This window comes from Dermochelys coriacea, chromosome 1 (genome assembly GCF_009764565.3).
Source record: "Dermochelys coriacea isolate rDerCor1 chromosome 1, rDerCor1.pri.v4, whole genome shotgun sequence".
Classification (NCBI taxonomy): domain Eukaryota; kingdom Metazoa; phylum Chordata; order Testudines; family Dermochelyidae; genus Dermochelys; species Dermochelys coriacea.
Window position 1 is genome coordinate 285,754,643 of NC_050068.2, and position 21,462 is coordinate 285,776,104.

Sequence of the window (21,462 nt, forward strand, 5' to 3'; positions counted from 1 at the left end):
AAAATTCTTCTTGTAAGAAACTGAATGCTTTTTTTCATGGTTCTTAAGATCCAAGGGTTTGGGTCTGTGGTCACCTATGCAAATTGGTGAGGATTTTTATCAAGCTTTCCCCAGGCAGGGGGGTGCAAAGTTTTGGTGAGGATTTTGGGGGGAAAGACGTTTCCAAACAACTCTTTCTCAAAAAATAAACCTGGACGTTTGGTGGTGGCAGTGGAAGTCCAAGGGCAAAGGGTAAAATAGTTTGTACCTTGGGGAAGTTTTAATCTAAGCTGGTAAAAGTAAGCTTAGGAGGTTTTCATGCAGGTCCCCGCATCTGTACTCTAGAGTTCAGAGTGGGGAAGGAACCTTGACAACATGTTTAAAGTTAAGCACCTGCTTAACAACTTTGCTGAACTGGAAACAAAGATACTAAGACACATAGTGGGCAACATTTCAAAAATGCCAAAGTGATTTAGGAATCTAAACCAACGAGACTTATCTTTGTAAGTCACAAAGGCACTTTTGACATTTTTCTCAGCATTCTTATACTAAACAAACTGTACATTATAGGTGATATGTACGATACTTTTATGTTTTTCATCCTATAAACTAATCATCCTATAAACTACATCATAACAAAGTCTTCATACACTACAAATCTAATAGTATTACATTTTAAAATTAAATTAGTATTTTTAATATAATTTATAGTAGAAAAAGTACAAATTCACTATAGTATTTTTATAGCGTAATCCCATAAATAGACTAACCTGGAAGGCATTCAATCCTCTGAAGTATTTTAACACAATATGCCACTGTGTAGCAACAACAACAAGCAAAACATACTGAGATGAAAGGCTAATATTTTAATTGTTAAAGATGCACAGAAGAAGACACATTCTCTACATACTATTTCCAGATGACCATTTTAAACTACCTACAATAATAATCTGATTTTCTTTGCTAATTATAAATTTTCAAAGGGAAGAAAGATATCAATTTTTTTTCTTTTAACTACTTGGCACCAGTGAGTCTGGAACTTCCAATGTCAAGCAATCATGATTTATTCATCATCATGTCATGTAAAGAAGTTTCTGACTACTCCAGCTGAGGTTGTGCAATGTCCCACAAAAATATTTATATCAGACCTTAGTGCCACAATTCCTTGGGTGGACAATACTAAAGTCAGGTATGAAATTACATACAAACAGTAACCTGCAGTCTGAGGAGAGTTCCATGGTTATAAGCATCCATGACTCTAACAGAGCACTGCTTGCAACCCATCATTTAAAAAGGACAAAAAAGTCACATCATTCTTATTTAAAATACATGCAACACCCACTTCAAACAATACTAATTATTTTATTTATCTACTACACCATTAGTTGTAAGACTAATAAAGCTACTCAGCAGGCTTGTGCTTTAATGAAATAGGCCCTGAGCTCCTGGAACGAACACCTGTGGTTCAAACTCTAACACGTCAGATCAAATACATGCTTTCTTCTTGTTGCTGAGCAATAGATTTTTCTGGATCCTGATCAAACGCACTCTTAAGGAGGGAGTGTGTAATAATATAGTGTGAAATATTCAAGGGAGTGGAAGAGGTGTGGGGGGAGAGGAAGTGAAGGAAAATGTGAAAAAAATTGACAGCTTTTACAATTGGGTCACTTGAATAGCAAAATAAGCTCACAACAATTCTCTTCAATAAGCAGCAATATTGTCAAGCATATATTAATCATCATTAAGAAACTACACTAATCAACAAATATTTTCTTTAAATGTTGTAAATTTCCCATTTCCACTGTTATTTTCAATTCTATTCCCCTTCTGCAGCTGAGCAATCAAGATGTACATATGACTGAATAAACATAACCGGAGGGCTATCTAATGATAGTGAGGCCCAACATGCTGAGCATCAGGAAAGCAGGAAGTGATTAGCAAAGCTTCTGTTCTCTAGAGTCTCAATGCCTAATAGATTCAATTGTTGTTTAGTAGTTGCACCTAGAGGCATGAGGAGGAAGAGGTGAAAAATTGGCTTCTTCTCTTTAGGAGAATTTTAAAATTTCCTGTTCAATATCCCTTCTAACTTAACCCCCAAATTTTTCACATTGAAATCTACCAGTAAAAACTACCTTATTTTCTAATCTCTAGAACAAAGTTCCCTTGGACAAACAGCGATTTCGGAAAAGTCTTACCTAATTTTGGTAGGGAATAGGACACTTTAAAGTAATCTTCATAAAACTCAATGAGTCTCCTTGTAATATTTAGAGCATAGTCCCCAGATCCTCTTCTGATTGCATCAGGTCTTGCATACAATCGCACCTGATTAAAAACAAGCCAAAAAAAAAATCAGTTCATTTTCATGTTTTAAAACCATCCTAATTGCAGAGGTGAACCACTCTGAGGTTGCTGGGGTGTTCTAGTCTCACAAAGCCAAATGTTACTGCTATACCTTTCTGAAAAGCAGAGGTTGCTGCAAGAACAGATCTTGCACAATTGAGGTAACAAAGTTGAGAAAGTCAATCTCCTAGCTGTATGCATTGCCAAATAAAAGTCTCAACACTCCTGGCATCAAAATAAATATTCAAAGCAATCACTTACATGTGTTTGCTAGAGATACGATGATACAGTGGATTAGTATAATGGTTCCCTGCTTACTTTGAACGTAGGCAGGATGCAGTGGCTCAGTAGGAGAAAAGTTCATGGTCTGTTAAAGGCACATTATATCAAGCCCTGTAAGTATTAATAGAGTGGGTATGAAAAATATAATTCATTGTTCCTCCTTTTCTATGGCACTGTCACAGCTATCCTCAATGAGCAAAATAAGACTGCAAAAACAAACATTTATAAGCTCGTTCATGTACACAAACAATTAACATCCCTGAAGTCCGTATGACTGCTCCAGGCCTCCATTTCCAGACTGCAATAAGTAAGTTAAAGCTGTTCATACTTCTTATACAATTCAGATACTGATGTGTTCAGTATAGAATATCTCAGCTGTTTGCCTGCATGGATAACCAAAGTGGAACAGTAATTTCTTCAACAAATACCCTTTCTAATATAGAACTACACTGTGGCCAGCTGCTGCAGAGACAAACAGGGGAGTTAGAAGGGACAAGGAGTCTACTTCTTCAACATCCCAAAACAAGGGATCAAAGTCTCTTCTAGGCAACAGCTGTATAAGGCTTGTGGTGCTAGCTAACCCAAAAATGGACAAGGGGAGGATGAGCTGGTATAGAATCATAGAAATGTAGGGCTGCAAGGGACCTCAAGGAGGTCACCCCCCACTGTGAGGGAGGATCATGTATACCTAGATCATCCCTGACAAGTCTTTGTCTAACCTTTGTCTAAAAACCTCCAAGGATACGGATTCCAAAACCTCCCTTGCAAGCCTATTCCAATGCTTAACTATCCTTACAGTTAGAAAGTTTTTCCTAATATCTAATCTAGATCTCCCTTGCTACAGATTAAGCCCATTACTTCTTGTCCTTCTTACTACTTTGCTGGACATGGAGAATAATTGATCACTGTCTACTTTATAACAACCCTTAACATATCTGAAGACAGTGTGATGCTGGCAGTGTCACCTAGTGGTTAAGGGCCAATCCCTTCTTAGTGTGGAACAGGGTTGGTAGGGGAGCTGAGGTCAGGTTATCAAAGGTCCAGTACTCACGAGCGCCCCTACTTTGGCCACTTCCTACCACGTAGTCTATTGTCCAAGTTTTGCAGTCTGTAGCAAAAAGAAAAGGAGTACTTGTGGCACCTTAGCCACTAACAAATTTATTTGAGCATAAGCTTTCGTGAGCTACAGCTCACTTCATCGGATGCATTCAGTGGAAAATACAGTGGGGAGATTTTATATCACATTGGTAGATGTGCAAGTGAACGAGCCTCTGATAGTGTAGCTGATGTATTTAGACCCTATGATGGGGCCTAAATACATCAGCCAGACCAACCACCATCATAGGGCCTAATCACATCAGACAGACTATCAGAGGCTCGTTCACCTGCACATCTACCAATGTGATATATGCCATCATGTGCCAGCAATGCCCCTCTGCCATGTACATTGGTCAAACTGGACAGTCTCTGCGTAAAAGAATAAATGGACACAAATCAGAAGTCAAGAATTATAACATTCAAAAACCAGTTGGAGAACACTTCAGTCTCTTTGGTCACTCGATTACAGACCTAAAAGTTGCAATTCTTCAACCAAAAAACTTCAAAAACAGACTCTAATGAGAAACTGCTGAATTGGAATTAATTTGCAAACTGGATACAATTAACTTAGGCTTGAATAGAGACTGGGAGTAGATGGGTCATTACACAAAGTAAAACTATTTCCCCATGTTATTCCCCCCCCCATCCTCCACTGTTCCTCAGACGTTCTTGTCAACTGCTGGAAATGGCCCACCTTGATTATCACTACCAAAGGTTCCCCCCTCCCCCGCTCTCCTGCTGGTAATAGCTCACCTTAAGTGATCACTCTCTTTACAATGTGTACGGTAACACCCATTGGTTCATGTTCTCTATGTATATAAATCTCTACACTGTATTTTCCACTGAATGCATCTGATGAAGTGAGCTGTAGCTCATGAAAGCTTATGCTCAAATAAATTTGTTAGTCTCTAAGGTGCCACAAGTACTCCTTTTCTTTTTGCGAATACAGACTAACACGGCTGCTACTCTGAAACCTGCAGCAAAAAGGTAATAGAAAAAAGTACCAACTGCACTGTCAGTCTGTCTGCGCCCAGCAGGTAGGCTTCTCTTTTCCAAGAGAGGCTTTTGCAGCACCCCTTCTGAGCAGCTCTCCCTGCCTTGTCAATTACTTTCTGAATTGTCTGGCTTCCCTTCCAAGTTCCACTTCCATCTGGAGCATGCTCTGCAGGTGTGGCTGGGCAGGGTCATCTGGGTCCAGAGTTGCTCTTTAACCCCTTCAGTTTTTGTGTGAGATTTATATAACCCATCACAGACTTATCAGGTCCCCCTCTGCTTTCTTTTCTCAGCACTAAACATGTCCAGTGTTCTTGACCTTTCCTAACAGATCAGGTTTTCTAAACCTTTTGTTGTTTTTGTTGCTCTCCTCTGGACTCTTTCCAGTTTCTCCACATCTTTCTTAAAGTGCTGCACCCAAAAGTAGACACAGTACTTCAGATGATGCATCACCAGTGCCAAGGAGATTAGAACAATTACTTCCCATGTCTCACATACTTCACTCCTGTTAATTCATCCATCACTCCTGTTTATGCACCTTTTTCGCAACTGCATCACACTGTTGACTCATATTCAGTTTGTGATCCACTATAATCCCCTGATCCTCTTCAGCAGTACCACTGCCTATCCAGTTATTCCCCTTTTTTCAGTTGTACATTAGATTTTTTTCTTCCAAAGAGTAGTATTTGTCTTTATTGAATTTCATCTGGTTGATTTCAGCCCAATTCTCCAATTTGTTAAGGCCATTTTGAATTCTAATCCTGTCCTCCAAAGCACTTGCAACCCCTTCCAGCTTCGTGACATCCACAAATTTTATAAGCATGCTCTCTACTTCATTATCCAAGTCCTTAATGAAAATATTGAACAATACTGGACCCAGGATAGACCCCTCAGGATCCCACTAGATACATCCACCCAGTTTGACAGTGAACCATTGATAACTATTCTTTGAGTAGTCTTTCAATCACTTTTGCACCAACCTGATAGTAATTTCATTGAGACCACATTTTCCTAGTTTGCGTCTGAGAATGTCATGTGGGACTGTGTCAAAAGCCTTACTGAGATCAAGATATATCATGTGTACAGCTTCCCCCCATCCACTAAGCCAGTAACCCTACCAAAAAAGGAAATAAGGTTGGTTTAGCATTATTTGTTCTTAACAAATCCATGTTAGCTCTTACACATCACTCAATTATCCTCTAGGTGCTTACAAAACTGATTGTTTAAATATATTTGTCCCAGTGTCTTTCAGATATCAAAGGTTAGGCTGACTGATCTCTAATTCCCTGGGTCCTCTTTGTTCTCCCTTTTAAAGATAGATACTATGTTTGCCCTTCTCCAGTCCTCTGGGACCTCACCCATCCTCCATGAGTTCTCAAAGGTAATTGTTAACAGTTCAGAGATTGCTTCAGCCAGTTCCTTAAGTACCTTAGGATGAATATTATCAGGCCCTGATGATTTGAATACATCTAACTTATCTAAATATTCTTTAATGTGTTCTCTCACTATTTTGGAATGTGTTTCTTCCCCCTTGCTGTTAATATTAATTGTGTTAAGTATCTGGCTCACAATTTACCTTTTTAGTGAAGACTCTCCTTCCTCAATGGCCAACAGATCTGGTCAACAATGGGAAGAAGTGCATGTTCCATCCCTTTATGGCTATAGTAATAGCTGTGTCCCTCTCCGTGAGGTACACAACCCCTTCTGAAGCTTCCGCTAGTGTGGAGTTGACTATCGCACTGTACCATTTCTAGTAGTGCCCATAAGGCACACATGAGCCTTTCACTTGCTCTATGCTACAGCTGGTTGCAGAAAAGATCAACATTCTGCTAAAATAATTGTGAAAATTTTATCCACGTTTCATTCTTTTTCCTTTTTTTTCCAGGGAGTGGGTGGTAGTCTTGAAGGGCAGAAATTGATAATTTCAATGAAAAGTGTAATATTTTGAAATGCTTTTAGCAGCTCTACTCTGGGCCCAAAGAAGTCAATGGGACCTTTGGCTCTGGCTTCAGTGGGGGCAGGAGCCAGGGTTGCTCTTTGCTCCTGATTACTTTACATAAATATTTTCTGTACCATTAAATTACCTGAAAGGAATACAAGCAGACATCAAACCTGGACTTTTCCTTGCAGAGATGTGCTGTACCTATGAACTCTGCTTTACCTCAGCATCTTTTTATTTTGGTACTCGGTTACTGATTTTAAAAAAAAAGTCAATGTTGGTGTCACAATCAGAATGAGGGCTGTCAGATCTAGTGGTCAGACCAGAGAGAGTCAGGCCAAGTCAGGTACTGGGCGGTCAGAGTCCACAACAGGCCAAAGGACAGACGAAGGTTCAGGTATCAGGAGGCAGGCAGGACCAGGTTACCGGGAGGTCAGCGTCTGAGAAAGGCCAGAGGGCACACTGAGTGTCAGGCTTCAGGACGCAAGCAGGCAGGGTCAAGTTACCAGGAGATCGGGATCAGGCACCAGATTACAGACAGCAGTCAAAGAGCAAAGTCAAGGACAAATCAGGGTTGAAAGTTAGAGTCTAGGGTCCATCACAAGCCCGGTCTGGAAAAAAGGCAGGCAAGCAGGCAGTCTAGGTTGTTATTCAGACCACTCTCCTTCCTGGCTTCCAGGTTTAAGTACTTGTACTGGCCAATCAGAGGGCTCTGAGGGGCCGCCACTCAGGTCCTGGTGGGTGGTACTTCATGCCAAGCCTAGCCTGACTGGGTCCTCCAAAAACAACCCTGCCTAAGCCTCCAGTGGTGATGTGGAGGCAGCAGCAGCCTAGACGCTCCAAGTTCTAGCCCTGCAGGTTCTTAGAGACGGTGTAGCTTTAAATTTGTCTTTGTGCCATTATTACAAACTCACAGAGAATAATCACCCTGATGGGGTTGTCATTTTGTAAAGTAATGTAAAACAGGTAACAATGTAGCTTAATGATTCAGATAAGGAAACAGAATTCATAGTCACAACCTGAAAAAATAGAGACCATCATCTGAGCTTGTGTAAGTCACTATTTCCAGATATTGTTTCCTTCCAAAGCTAAAACAGCACTCTACATATCTCCAGTATCCTACCCACAAAGTTCAGGAAGAAGTTAAGTTACTGGATACAGCAAATGTAGTCTCAAAGATCCCAATGCAAAACTTGAAGCCCTATGTTGTATGTAATGAATTTTATCACAATTAGCTTTCTAATTAACGGTGTTTTGTGTCATTAAACCTTTATATAATTCTACATGTTTTACTGGCACAGTTGACTGGGTCAGCCAGCCAGGTCTGTGAAAACATTATTCTCAATTTAACAACGGCCAAACATAGGATGCAGTGTGAGACAAAAACTCATAACAAGGGATAAAACAACGTTAGGTAAGGAGATTAGTCAGTCCAGTGGTTAGAGACCTGGGTTCAAGTCCCTGATTCATAACAGTGATCTTGGGCAAGTCATTTATGCTCAGTTCTTCAGACTATTTAGGCTCCTGATTTCCACCTCATGGTGGTCTCATTGACTGTAGTGGGACTACTAGTTATAAGAGTAAGAACCCAGAGGAGATCTATCTACTTTGTAATGACATTACTTTCTAATTTGCCCATCATTCATCTGTATTTTTGTCTACTTTGGTCTTGACCCATCAAAATCCTCTACACGTAACTTTATGCCTGTAAGTATGCTTGCACTCCAGGATCAAAGCCTTACACCATAGGTTCTTTGGGGTAGGGATGTGTATGCAAAGTGCTAAGCATATTTTTTTTGCTATAAAAATAATTACATGAAAACACATTAAAAGACTGTTAAGGTGATACTCAAAAATCAAGCACTCAAAAATTAAGAAATTAGAGAATTAAAGTTTTCTGCATGACCCCTGCCTAACTCATGAATGGATAGTTATTCAATATTTATTTTTATCCTCCTCATTCCATGTGTTGTCCCATGCATTATTTATTGCACACCATTTAAACCCTGCTCTGAGTACAAAATTATTTTGTTTTGTTTTTAAAAATTAAATCCTGCACACATACTATGAAATAAAATTCCAGTGGCACTATGTAATCCAGCACACAAGGAGCTCGAAAGTCTACAGAGCCAGGGCTATCGTAACACCTGTTGAGACCAGAACTGCCTGTGAATGAAGGCTGGTGGTGATAAAGAAGCCATCAGCAAATTATGCATCTGTACAGGCACACATGAGTAACAAGTAGTAGCAATGTAAGCTGCTTTACTACACCGTGTGGTTGTCCCTGCCCACACAAGACTTGGATCTGAGTGGCCCTGATCTATCATACTTCATAAGGGCCCCTGCTCAAGGTAATGAGCAGATGCCAATGACAGCCCAGCAGACAAGGGCCAAGTTTTCCAAAAGTGGTGAAGTTGGATGAGCCCCAACTATCAATGCATAGACCGCATCGGGAGGAAGAAGAGCTTGATCTTCATAATGGTCATCCATACCAACAGGAATCAACAACATCTAGCAGAAGAGTTCCTGGGAAGGGAGATGGTGTCCCAAAAACAAAACCCCTCTACAACTCTGGTCCAAAGGAGGCAGAGTGAAACAAAGGGTCAACCAGCCATGACAGACTGTGACAGCAGCACCAGGGTTATAGCCTGTACTATTACCAACTCCAGGAGGAGGAGGATGTTCTGCACGCACAAGATAGGTGCAACCAAAACCCAGCTTAGGGAAGGTGCAGGCCCAATGAGCCCAACTTCCTGGAAGTCCAAACCAGACCTTAGAGGCTTGTGCTGTGTCACCATATGGAACATGACAGCAGTGACCAGCACCAGGTACAAAACAGCTCATCAAAAAACTCACTTGTTACAAGATCATAATCATCAGCCTCACAGAGTCCATCTGCCACAGAAGATCAAGTTACTGCAGAAGGAGCACCCTTCCTTCACTTTGGCGGTCGACACCAAACTCTAGTGTGCATTTGCTATTACACAATCTCTAACACAGATTTAACTATATGAAACCCCATCTTTCCACGCTTACTCTATGTCTGGCTCTAACATCATTGTGGACATTTATCTGTCATTGTGTTGTATGCACCAATATAAGACACATCACCAGTGGAAAGTTTGCATTCCACCTCCAGCTAGCAGCAAAAATCCAGTCAGCTCCACCACACGACATTTTGCTAGTGCTCAGGGATCTCAATGCCATGACTGGGTATAAAACTGAGATAGGTCCCTTTGATTTAATATCCCCAAATGACACCACCACCCAGTTTCTGGTGTGCCACTGTGGGATTATCTGTTAGGGGCTCCTAGTTTAGGTGGCTTCTCAACTATCACTGGTCGTGGATTTCAAACAATGGACATGCCATGAAGGAAACTGCCCACATCCTTGTTAGAAATGTCTCCATTGTGAAATCTCACCGGAGCCTCAGCAGCACAGAAGCACCAGCAAACTCAGACCATAGACTCTCACTGCATTTTCCAACTCCTCGCACGCCAGACGTCCACCAACAGTATAATGTCCCGTGTCTATCCAATGATGCTGTTGAAGCTGTAAAATAAACACAGGCCGTCGAGAGTGACATATGTAACTTCAGTACCTCTCAGACGACGTGGAGATCACCTGGAGTAGTATATGTAATGGTATATCACATGTTGCCACTGCAACCATCTGAAGCTGACTGTCACACAAGAAACCTTAACTTTCTAAAGAGGCCTTTGATATATTAACAAAAAAGGCAGAAGCACACAGCCATTTACATTCTTGGACAAGTCTGTCATGGCTGAAAGACATTTTCTAGGCCTTGGCAACATGTGACCATGAGATCTACATCAAGTCCCTGGCTGATGAAGTCTAATCAGTGTCCTGCTTACAGAGCTACCTAGTTGACAGCCATAAACAGCCTTCTAATATCACCATCATGAAACCAGACAGCTCTCCCTGCTCATCAACGCATGAGATCCTGGACAGATGGAAAACACATTATGTGAGTGTGCTCAACCACACATCTGATGACAACTGTCCAGAGCTACATGATTTGATCCTCTGTAACTTGCAGACATGCTGCTGGACCTGATGGTATTCCACCCAAGCCACTCAAAGATGCACTGGAACCAGTGAGCACTGGGCTGAATCAACTGTTCTTAAAAGAATGGGCATTATGCAAAGCACCAGCAGAATGGAAAGACAGCATCATAGTGTCCCTGTACAAAGTCAAAGGATCTCTCACTGAGTGTGACAACTATAGGATGATCTCATTATTATTAGTCCCCAGAAAGGGTCATATTCTGCTTGGTGGGATGCAGCCACACCTTAATAGACATCATTGTCCCTAGCAATCAGGTTTCACTGTTGGATGGTTGACTGTCAATATTATCCTTACCCTCCAGCTTCTGACTGAGCTGTACCAAGAATTTAACCACCCATTTCACTTGGCATAAATCAACATCAAAGCAGTTTTCAATTCAGTCAACAGGCTGGTACTTTAGCTTGGAATAAAAGGAAGTGGTGTTCCAAATGCTCTACTAAATCTGGGGCCAGTGCGAGAGTACTCATTGGTTCACGAGTTTCACTGTGTTTCTACACTACCTCAGTGTGCAGCAGGGATCCATTCTCGCCCTGATTTGCAGTATCAACTGGATATTAGGACTTGCTGCTCCACACATCAGAATCAAGGCTGGTCAAGAAGTGTTCACCACCATAACTACACTGACCTACCAAGACTACCTCTTGCTTGTGAAGAAGTCAGAGAATTTCAGCCCCATCCTCCAAATTTGTGGGATTACCAGTATTTCTCTATGGGTCAGAGACATAAGACCATAAGATTTGCCATACTGGGTCAGACCAATGGTCCATGAAACCCTATATCCTGCTTTCCAACAGTGGCCAATGCCAGGTACTTCAGAAGGCAAGAACAGAATAGGTACTCATAAAGTGATCCATCCCCTGTCACCAGTTCCCAGCTACTGGCAATCAGAGGCTAGGGACACCAAGAGCATAAGGTTGCATCCCTGAGCATCTTGGCTAATAGCCATTGATGGTCTTATCCTCCATGAACTTATCTAGTTCTTTTTTGAAGCAATTTACGGTTTTGGCCTTCACAATGTCCCATGGCAATGAGTTCCACGGGTTGACTGTGCATTGTGTGAAAAAGTACTTCCTTTTGTTTGTTTGTTTTAAACCTGCTGCCTATTAATTTCATTTGGTGACCCCTAGTTCTTGTGATATGTGAAGGGTAAATAATACTTCCCTATTCGCTCTCTCCACAGCATTCACCATTTTATAGACTTCTCTCATATCCCCACTTAGTCATCTCTTTTTCAAGCTGAAAAGTTCCAGTCTTTTTAATATCTCCTCCTATGGAAGCTGTTTCATATCCCTAATCATTTTTATTGCCCTTCTCTGTACTTTTTCAGATTCTAATGTATCTTTTTTGAGATGGGATAACCAGAACTGCACAAAGTATTCAAGGTGGAGGTGTACTATTGATTTATAGAGTGGAATTATGATATTTTCTGTTTTATTGTTTATCCCATTCCTATTTGTTCCTAACATTCTGTTAGCTTTTTTGCATGCTGCTACACACTGAGCAGATGTTTTTAGAGAACTATCGACAATAACTCAAAGATCTCTTTCTTGAATGATAACAGCTAATTTAGATCCCACCTTTTGTACGTATAGTTGGGATGATGTTTTCCAATGTGCATTACTTTGCATTTATCAACATTGACCCAAACCTGGACCCTCTTACAGGCAGACTTGGAGCAGCTAGAGGCATTCCATATGTGCTGCCAGTGACAAATCCTGAGCACAAAGTAGTTTGACTTTGTGCGAAATGTCACAATCTCACAGAGATCTGGCCTTCCTTCAATCACTCATTGTATTCAAAAGCAGCATTGCATGCTCTTTGGCCAGGTCATGAAGATGAACAAAAATGCTCCAGCACGTGTCCATCAACACACAAGCTAGTCCACAGCCTGACCATACCTGGCACCACCTGCAGGGCTGCCCCAGAGATTCATGGATTCACAGGATTGAACCAGATTTGGGATCTTCACTACATGATGCCTGGTGCAACACCATTAACTGTGACCCCTCTGTCTGACATATCGGTCCTCAGTGGACTGTGAGTGATTGATGACAGACCCAATGCCACTGAACTGGGCATTGAAAAGATGCTGCTATTCATTGCCCATATGTACACATGACATCATTCCAGAACTTCCAAAGTCAGAATCTTTAATCTGTGATGTGAGAAATGGGATTTGGCACATAAGCCTGGATAAAGAGTCCTGCATGCTGGCGACCTTTCCAATGCCATTTGGTCACTACAGATGGCTGTGCATGCTGATGGGCATAAGCCCAACATCTGAGGTGTTCCAGACAAGGTTCACCCAAGTGTTGAAAGGGCTGCCTGGGATAAAAATAATTGCAGATGATATCCTCATTGTAGGCAAAGGAAGCAATGATACAGAAGCTGAATGAGACAATGACAAAAAAAATTACAATGCTGAAACACCTTTTAATGAGCTGCTCTAGACAATACAGGGACAAGAATACAAAACAACCCAGAAAAGAATATGACTCAGCTTGAGGTGACATATATTGGACATTTACTCACAGCAAAGGGACTGAGAACAAATTCCAACAAGATCAAGGCAGCCAGAGACATGTCAGCTCCAGTGGTTGTGAATGGGCTTCAAATATAGCAAAAATCTTAAATGAATCAAACAATACCATAGAATCTCTACAGATAGAAATTCCGTACTTCAATAACAAGAGTACAGCAGTAAGAATATACTACTGACTACATGACTAGAATGGTGACAGGGATTGTGAAATACTCAGGGATATTAGAGAGGATACAAAAAATAGAAAATCCCAAAATACTGGGGGATTTCAGCTATCCCCATATTGACTGGGGATATGTCACCTCAGGGCAGGATGCAAAGATAAAATTTCTAGACACCATAAATGACAACTTCTTGGATCAGCTAGTCCTGGAACCCACAAAGAAAGAGGCAATTCTTGATAAGTGGGGGCACAGTAGCTGGTCCAAGAGGTGAACGAAGCTGAATCACTAGATAATAGCAACCATAATGGGATTAAATTTAGCATCTTTGTAGGGGGAAAACACCAAAGAAACCCCCATAAAAGCAGCATTTAACTTCAAAAAGGGGAACTACAAAAAATGAAAAGGCTACTTAAATGAAAATTAAAAGGTACAGTCAGAAGAGTGAAATGCCCACAAGCTGTATGGAAACTTTTTAAAACACCGTAATAGAGTCTCAAATTATATGCATATCCCAAATTTTAAAAAACAGAGGACCAAAAAAACTCACCACCATGGCTAAACAACAGAGTAAAAGAGGTAATTAGAGACAAAAAGACTTCCTTTAAAAAATGGAAGTCAAATCCTATTGAGGAAAATAGAAAGGAGCACAAACTCTGGCAAGTCAAGTGTAAACATACAATTAGGCAGGCCAAAAAAGAATTTGAAGAGCAACTAGCCAAAGACACCAAAATTAACAGCAAAAAAAAATTAAGTATATCAGAAGCCTTCCAAACAAACAATCAGTCGGCCTATTGGACAATTAAGGTGCTAAAGGAATTCTCAAGGAAGACAAGGCTGCTGCAGAGAAGTAAAAATTAATTATTTGCATTGGTCCTCGCTGCAGAGGATGTGAGGGAAATTCCCACATCTGAGCCATTCTTTTTAGGTGACAAATCTGAGAAACTGTCCCAGATTGAGATGTCAACAGTGGTGGATTTGGAACAAATTGATAATTAAACAATCATAAGTCACCAAGACCAAGAGTTCTGAAGGAACTCAAATATGAAATTGCAGAACAACTTACTAACTGTGGTATGTAATCTATCACATAAATCAGCCTCTGTACCAGATGACTGGAGGATAGTTAATGTGACACTGAATTTTTTTAAATGGCTCTAGAGGTTATCTAGCAATTAGAGGTGAGTAAACCTAACTTCAATACTAGGCAAATTGGTTGAAATTTTAATAAAGAACAGAATTATCAGACACATAGATGAACACGATATTGGGGAAGAGTCAAAAAGGCTACGATAAAGGGAAATCATGCCTCACCGATCCATTAGAATACTTTGAGGGGGTCAACAAACATGTGGACACGGGTGGTACAGTGGATGTAGTGTATTTGGACTTTCAGAAAGCCTTTAACAAGGTCCTACACCGAGGCTCTTAAGCAAAATAAGGAGTCATTGGGTAAGAGAGAAGATCTTCTCAAGGTCAGTAAATAGTTAAAAGCTAGGAAACAAAGGATAGGAACAAAGGGTAGGAACAAATTTTCACAGTGGAGGAAGATAAAGAGCAGAGTCCCGCAAGAATCTGTACTGGGACCAGCGCTCTTTAACCTATTCATAAATGATCTGGAAAAGGGGTAAATAGTGAGGTGGCAAAATTGGCAGATGATACAAAATTACTCAAAATAGTTAAATCCAAAAGCCAACTGTGAAGAGTTACAAATGGATCTCACAAACTGGACAATAAAATGGCAAATGAAATTCAGTGTTGATAAATGCAAAGCAATGCATATATTGGAAAATATAATCCTAACTAAACATAAAAAATGATGGGATCTAAATTAGCTGTTACCACTCAAGAAAGAGATCAAGGAATCACTGTGGATAGTTCTCTGAAAACATCTGCTCAAAGTGCAGCAACGGTCAAAAAAGCTAATAGAATGTTATAACTATTAGGAAATGGATAGATAATAAGACAGAAAATATCATAATGCCACTATATAAATCCATGGCATGCCCACATATCAAGGACTGCATGCAGTTCTCGTCTCTCCATCTCAAAAAAGATATATTGGAATTGGAAAAAGTACAGAGAAGGGCAATAAAAATAATTAGAGATATGAAACAGCTTCCTTATGAGGAGATATTAAAAGACTGGGACTGCTCATCTTAAAAAAGAGTAAGGAGGGATATGATAGAGGTCTATAAAATCATGCATGATGTGAACAGAGTGAATAGGGATGTGTTATTTACCACTTCAAATAACACAAGAACTAGGAGTCACCCAATGAAATTAATAGGCAGAAGCTTTAAAACAAAATTTAAGAAAGCATACAACTCATGGTCAACCTGTGGACCTCGTTGCCAGGGGATGTTGTGAAGGCCCAAAATATAATTGACTTCAAAAAAGAATTAGATAAATTCATGGAGAATAAGACCGTCAATGGCTATTAGCCAAGATGGTTAGGGATGCAACCCCATGCTCTGGGTGACCCTAAGCCTATGACTAACAGGAAGCTGTGACTTGATGACAGGGGATGGATCACTTGATAAATTCCCCAGTTCTATTCACTCCTTCTGAAACATCTGGCAATGGCCACTGTCAGAAGACAGGAAACTGGGCTAGATGGACTATTGGTCTGATCCAGTATGGCCATTCTTATGTTCTTACCAGAATGATAAATGTTCTAAGTTCTATCCACACCTGGCTTCAGCAGTGGAACCCATACATCATCTCACAAGGCAGGATGTTAAATGGGACTGGATAAGTCCATAACAGCAATATCTGACATACTGAAATAAATGATAATAGATAACCCTGTCCTAAAGTACTACCAATCAAGAGAGACACTGACAGTCCAGTGCTACACTGGAAAAAGTGCACTTATGCCAGCAAAGCCCTCCCAGAGACTGAAAAGGGGTACACCCAAATGAGAAAAGAGCTTCTGGCTATGGTATTTGGAATGGAGTGATTCCATTAATACAGCAATGGCCACCCAGTAATAGTGCTATCAGATCACAAATGCTTAGAGACAGTCGGGGCAAAACCCCTTTTTAGTGCTTCAAAGAGATTGCACCACATACTGATGCGTGTCCTGCTCTATCAGGTAGAGATTAGATATTGTCTGGGACAATTACTGGTGTTAGCTAACACCCTGAGCAGAACATATATACTCTGCATCAGCAAGTTGTGGGGAAGGAATCAGGATATTCAATCCATTAACATGCTGTACTATCCACTAGTTTCAACCGCAAAGCTGATGGAAATCAAAGGCTATGCAAAAGGATATCTAGCCCCAGGCAGTCAAGACAGTGATACTAGCACAGTGGCCAGAACACAAAAGCTAAATACTGGTAGGAGTAGAACCTTATTTTCAAGTTAAAGATGAGGTGAGTGTGCAGGATGGAATCATATTTCAAAGACAGAGAGCTGTTGTCCCTGCCTTATTACATAAGGATGTAATACAAAAACTACATGCCTCACACCTGGACATTGACAGCTGTCTCATATGGGCTCAAGAATGTATTTACTTTCTGGGAATAAATACAGAACTCTACTCCTTGATAGAAGTGGGCGACACCTGCCAGTCCTGTGATAATCACAAGAATAAAGAGACTCTGTTACCACAAGAGGAACAAGTAATCCAAAGGAACAGGAGACACTTGTGAGCCAGTAGACACAATATCGAGAGCCTACAGAGATATGGAGCACCATCCAGAGGCCAACCTCACAGTGAGAGAGAAGACTCCACAGAGAGACAATTTGCTAAACTTGGAGACAGGTGATAGACAGAGATAAGTCACTCCTGGTATATTTGCTTGTTGTGGAGATTAAAGTATCTCAAAGACTATGTAACTAGTTGAATCTGTAGTAAAGACCAGACCCCAACTTAACCATGTGCTAGTAAGCTCTGGCTGAAGGGACACAGGATGGGGTTTGCATGTCAATTACATATTTTAATGTTTATATTACAATGTTTGTAGAATGGGGGATGATATATCAGGGTCAGTGGAACTGGAGTGTGTTCCCTGGAGAGACTGTTATTGAGAGGACACCAAAAGGCAGGAAATCGGTGGAATTTTGCTGGAAGTAACCTAGCCACATGGACAGAATAGTGCACAGGATTTAATAAAGTTCCACTTGTTCAGCTTAACCTGCAATCAGCATCACTCTTTGCTAATGAATCACTGCCCTTCTCCTGTTATAGCAGCTAACCATCCATCCTGCCATCCTTCCCTACTACTCTCATCCATCCTCCCATCTGCTCACTCTTGTCCTCCTTCTCCCACATCTGCTGGCTCCTGACCTTCTCCCCTTTTGCTCCTATCCATCCCCCACCCTCCTCCCATTCTTTACTCGTATACCACTCCAGTCCCTCCCCTCCCACCTCTGCTTCTAAACACTGCCACCCAGTTCCTGTCCTTCCTCACACTTAACTCCCTCTGGCTCCTGCAAACCTCTCTCCTCCTCTGCCCCCCATCTCTGCTCCTCAACCCTCTGCATTAGAGTCAGGATGCTTCCACCTTCTCCTCCACACTGCCTGGCCCCAGCAGGGGGAGCACTGAGAGCACAAGAGACACAGTTTCCTTGTTCTCAGGTCTTGTGGCTGGAGCATCAGTGACTGCAGTGGCCAGGAGGAGCATTTACAGAAAAACTCCTGCTTTTCCCCTGCAACTCTGGGCTGGAGCATGCTCAGTCACTCCAGGGGGATGGTGCCCAAGCAGTCCAGTTAGCTAGTAGGAGCTGTGAGGGACAAGACCATTGTGACATTCTGTGCCTCGGGAGAACACCCTGCACCCCCATGTTCATCCTTATAATATGATTGTGTGGTATCCAGTGCCAAGTTTGTCATGTTGGGTGACTTCAGAAGGCTCATGATGCACTGAGCATTGTTGTTATAGTAATGTTATAGGTTGTAATTTCATGTATATAGTTATGAGGCTGAAAATGTGTCCTCGTGGCTTAAAACAAGGCCAGGCAAAACTCTCCAGGAGCAGAGGGGGAGTTCACACTTCATCAGGGCATGTATGGGACAAACCCAGCCCAGCCTCACAGGAAGGACACTGGCCTAGGCAGCAACAAAGGATCTGTTGGACTCTCAAGTGAGTCACCCCATTTCCCTTGGTCAGTTTGGGACTACGATTAGGTAATGCTCACCTGACTCTGAAGGGTGGAGGCAGAGCCAAGAGGGAAGAAAGAACATGATAAAAGGGAGAGACGTTGGCCATGCTCTCTCTTCCACCTACATCTACAGACACCACCACCAAGCGACTGAAGAGCTGATAAAAGGGGATAGCCTGGCTGAAGGGCAACCAGCCAGCCTGTGGCGAGAAGCATCTAAGTTTGTAAGGGCACTGAAAGTGTTAAGATCAGCTTAGAATACGTTTTGCTTTTATTTTGTTTGACCAAATCTGACTTGTTGTGCTTTGACTTATATTCACTTAAAATCTACCTTTTGTAGTTAATAAATTTGTTTGTTTATTCTACCTGAAGCAGTGCATTTGATTTGAAGCATGTCAGAGACTCCCTTTGGGATAACAAGCCTGGTACATATCAATTTCTTGTAAAATTGACAAACTCATATAAGCTTTCAGTGTCCAGCGGGCACAACTGGAAACTGCAAGACAGAGGTTCCTAGGGTTGTGTCTGGGACCAGAAATAGTGGCTAGTATCATTCGGTTGCACAATCTAAGCAGTGGCTGGCCAAAAGTGCTCACTCACGTAGCTGGGAGCAGCTTACATGCTAGAGGCTGTGCGTGAACAGCCCGGGAGTGGGGGTTCTCACAGCAGAGCAGGGTAAGACTGGCTCCCAGAGTCGAGGATTGGAGTGACCTAGCAGATCATCAGTCCAGATAACACTAGGGGAAGTCACAGTGGTGCAGCATACAGTTGTTACGTCAAGTGGAGTACACGGTTTAAGCACTGATATTTGTGATTTTAAGTGAGTCTTAAGTTCATCGACTAAGAACAGTCAGGAGGAGGTCACAGTTTTGTTATTATCTGTTTGTTTATTTCGGGTGAGGGAAATAAGCATAAGAATGCAGAAAAATGACTACCAGTGAGGCAGCTTCAAAACTAGAGCTGGCCACACTGAAAGCAGCAGAGAAGACAAAGGTCCACGAGTTTCAATGTGGCAGGCAGAAATGAGGCTAAAAGAAGCAGCTGCGGCCAGGGAAACTATGGAGGCTGAGGCAGCCAGGGAGGCAGACAGAGAGGAGGCTGCACACAGAAGGGCTATGGAAGTAAGAGAAAGAGAGGGAGAAGGAAGAGACAGGGAGAGAACACACCAGCTGGACCTGCTAGAGAAGTAGAATCAGAGGCCTCCGACCCCAAGGACTACCATCACTCCAAGTGGGAACACTTATGTCCTGCATACAGTGAGGAGGATGATATTGCTGAATATCTGACTACCTTTGAAAGGCTGTGTGTAGTACATGAAATCCCTGATAAGAGAGTTCCTAGGCTGATTGCGAAATTAACTGGTAAAGCTCAAACTGTATTCAATGGAATCTATTGAAGATGCTTTCGACTATTGTAAATTTAAAAATACTGTTTTGTGAAGTTTTCAGATTACCCCCGAAACATATAGAATTAAATTTAGGAATCTTAAAAGGGATATTGGGATGAGTAATGGGGAATATGTAAACAAAATGAAAGATTTGTTGGGGAAACGGGTGAGGGGTAAAGAGATGGCAAGTTTTGAAGGAATGCTTGATCTTGTTGCTCAAGAGAATTTCTTGAGCATATGTAAGGCCAAAAGTAAAGTCTCTGGGATAAAAATGTAAAGGCTGTGAATGAGGTGGCTTTTTTAGCTGATGCCTTTGAACAGACTCAGACGTCTATTGAGGACAGGCCACAGAAAGAGGGGTTTAAAACTGGTGGGACGGGATAATCCCATTTTGCCCCTGGGAAGAGAGAAGAGGGGTTGGGAGCCTAAACATTCTCCTACCCAAAAACATCCCTCTACTGGTAACTCCTATCCCAAATCTCCTGTCAAAGTGGAAGATTCCAAAAGGTGCTATCTGTGTAATTCCACTGATCACCTGAGGAATAAATGTCCCGTGCTGGGAGGAAGCAGGCAACCAATAGCTCATGTTAGTTCTGCTGTCCTCAAGACAGAAACATCCAAAAGCAATTGAAACCTATCATATTGGTTTTGTGAGATTAGCCTCTACAGAACCAGACAGGGAGAATGTTAAGGTTGTCAAAATTAATGGCAGGGAGTACTTGGGGCAGAAGGACACAGGGGCCCAGTTCTCTCTGGTTAAGTAGAGTGTGGTCCCAAAGTCCAGTATGTTGCCTGGCCAAATGGCAGAGATTGTGGGGGTGGGTGAAAGCAGATTCCTCGTACCACTAGCTAAAATCCATGTGGTTTGGGAAGGTTTGGAAAGTGTTTTGACTGTGGGGGTAATGGAACATATCCTAGTAGACCTGCTCCTTGGTAATGATTTTTTCCGTGTAGTTCAGGTTAAAGTATTTGCCTGCAGCAGGAGGGAGCATTATGCTGGAACCCCTGAGAGAAAGGGTAAAATCTCAGGAACTGCTGAGAGAATGGGAGAAAGTCTCCTTGATTCTTCTGCAGCAAGGGTAAGCCACATGCTTCCAGATGGGAGGGAGGTTGAGACCAACTCCTGCAATGCAGCTGGAGGCAACACCACATCAGGAAGGGTTGGGGGTGTAACGCCTGCCTGGGAGAGAATTGTCCAGGTTGTTAGCTGCCAGCAAGTTGCAGCTGAACCAGAGACAGACCCGGCTCTAGGGAGCATAGAGAAATGTGTCCCAGAGGAGAGCCCAGAGAAGGGGTAGGGAATCTCAGAAACCACTGAGGTGAGTGAGGATTGCTGTGACTCTGTAACACAGAGAAGCAGTGTACTTCCAAGTATGGGAGGGGCTGAGACTAGCTCCTTTCCCACAGAAGGCAATGTACCCTCAGGAACAGGGGCAGGAGAGATGTTGTCAGTGACCAAGGAAACTGTCCCAGTTGTTAGCTGGCAGAGTTTTACAGATGAACAAGGGATAGACCCCTTCCTAGGGAGCACAGAAGAAT

The 21,462-nt window shown here is 42.0% G+C and overlaps 1 protein-coding gene across 2 annotated transcripts in view; it reads right to left on the reverse strand.

Annotated features, from left to right (window-relative positions):
• The window catches only part of TRHDE (thyrotropin releasing hormone degrading enzyme), a 340,833-nt gene that overhangs the window by 265,250 nt on the left and 54,121 nt on the right, over positions 1-21,462 (reverse strand). For both annotated transcript variants that reach the window (XM_038387780.2, XM_038387779.2), the window contains exon 3: positions 2,175-2,301. In XM_038387780.2, coding sequence (XP_038243708.1) covers positions 2,175-2,301 — 127 coding nt within the window. The remainder of the gene's footprint in view (positions 1-2,174; positions 2,302-21,462) is intronic.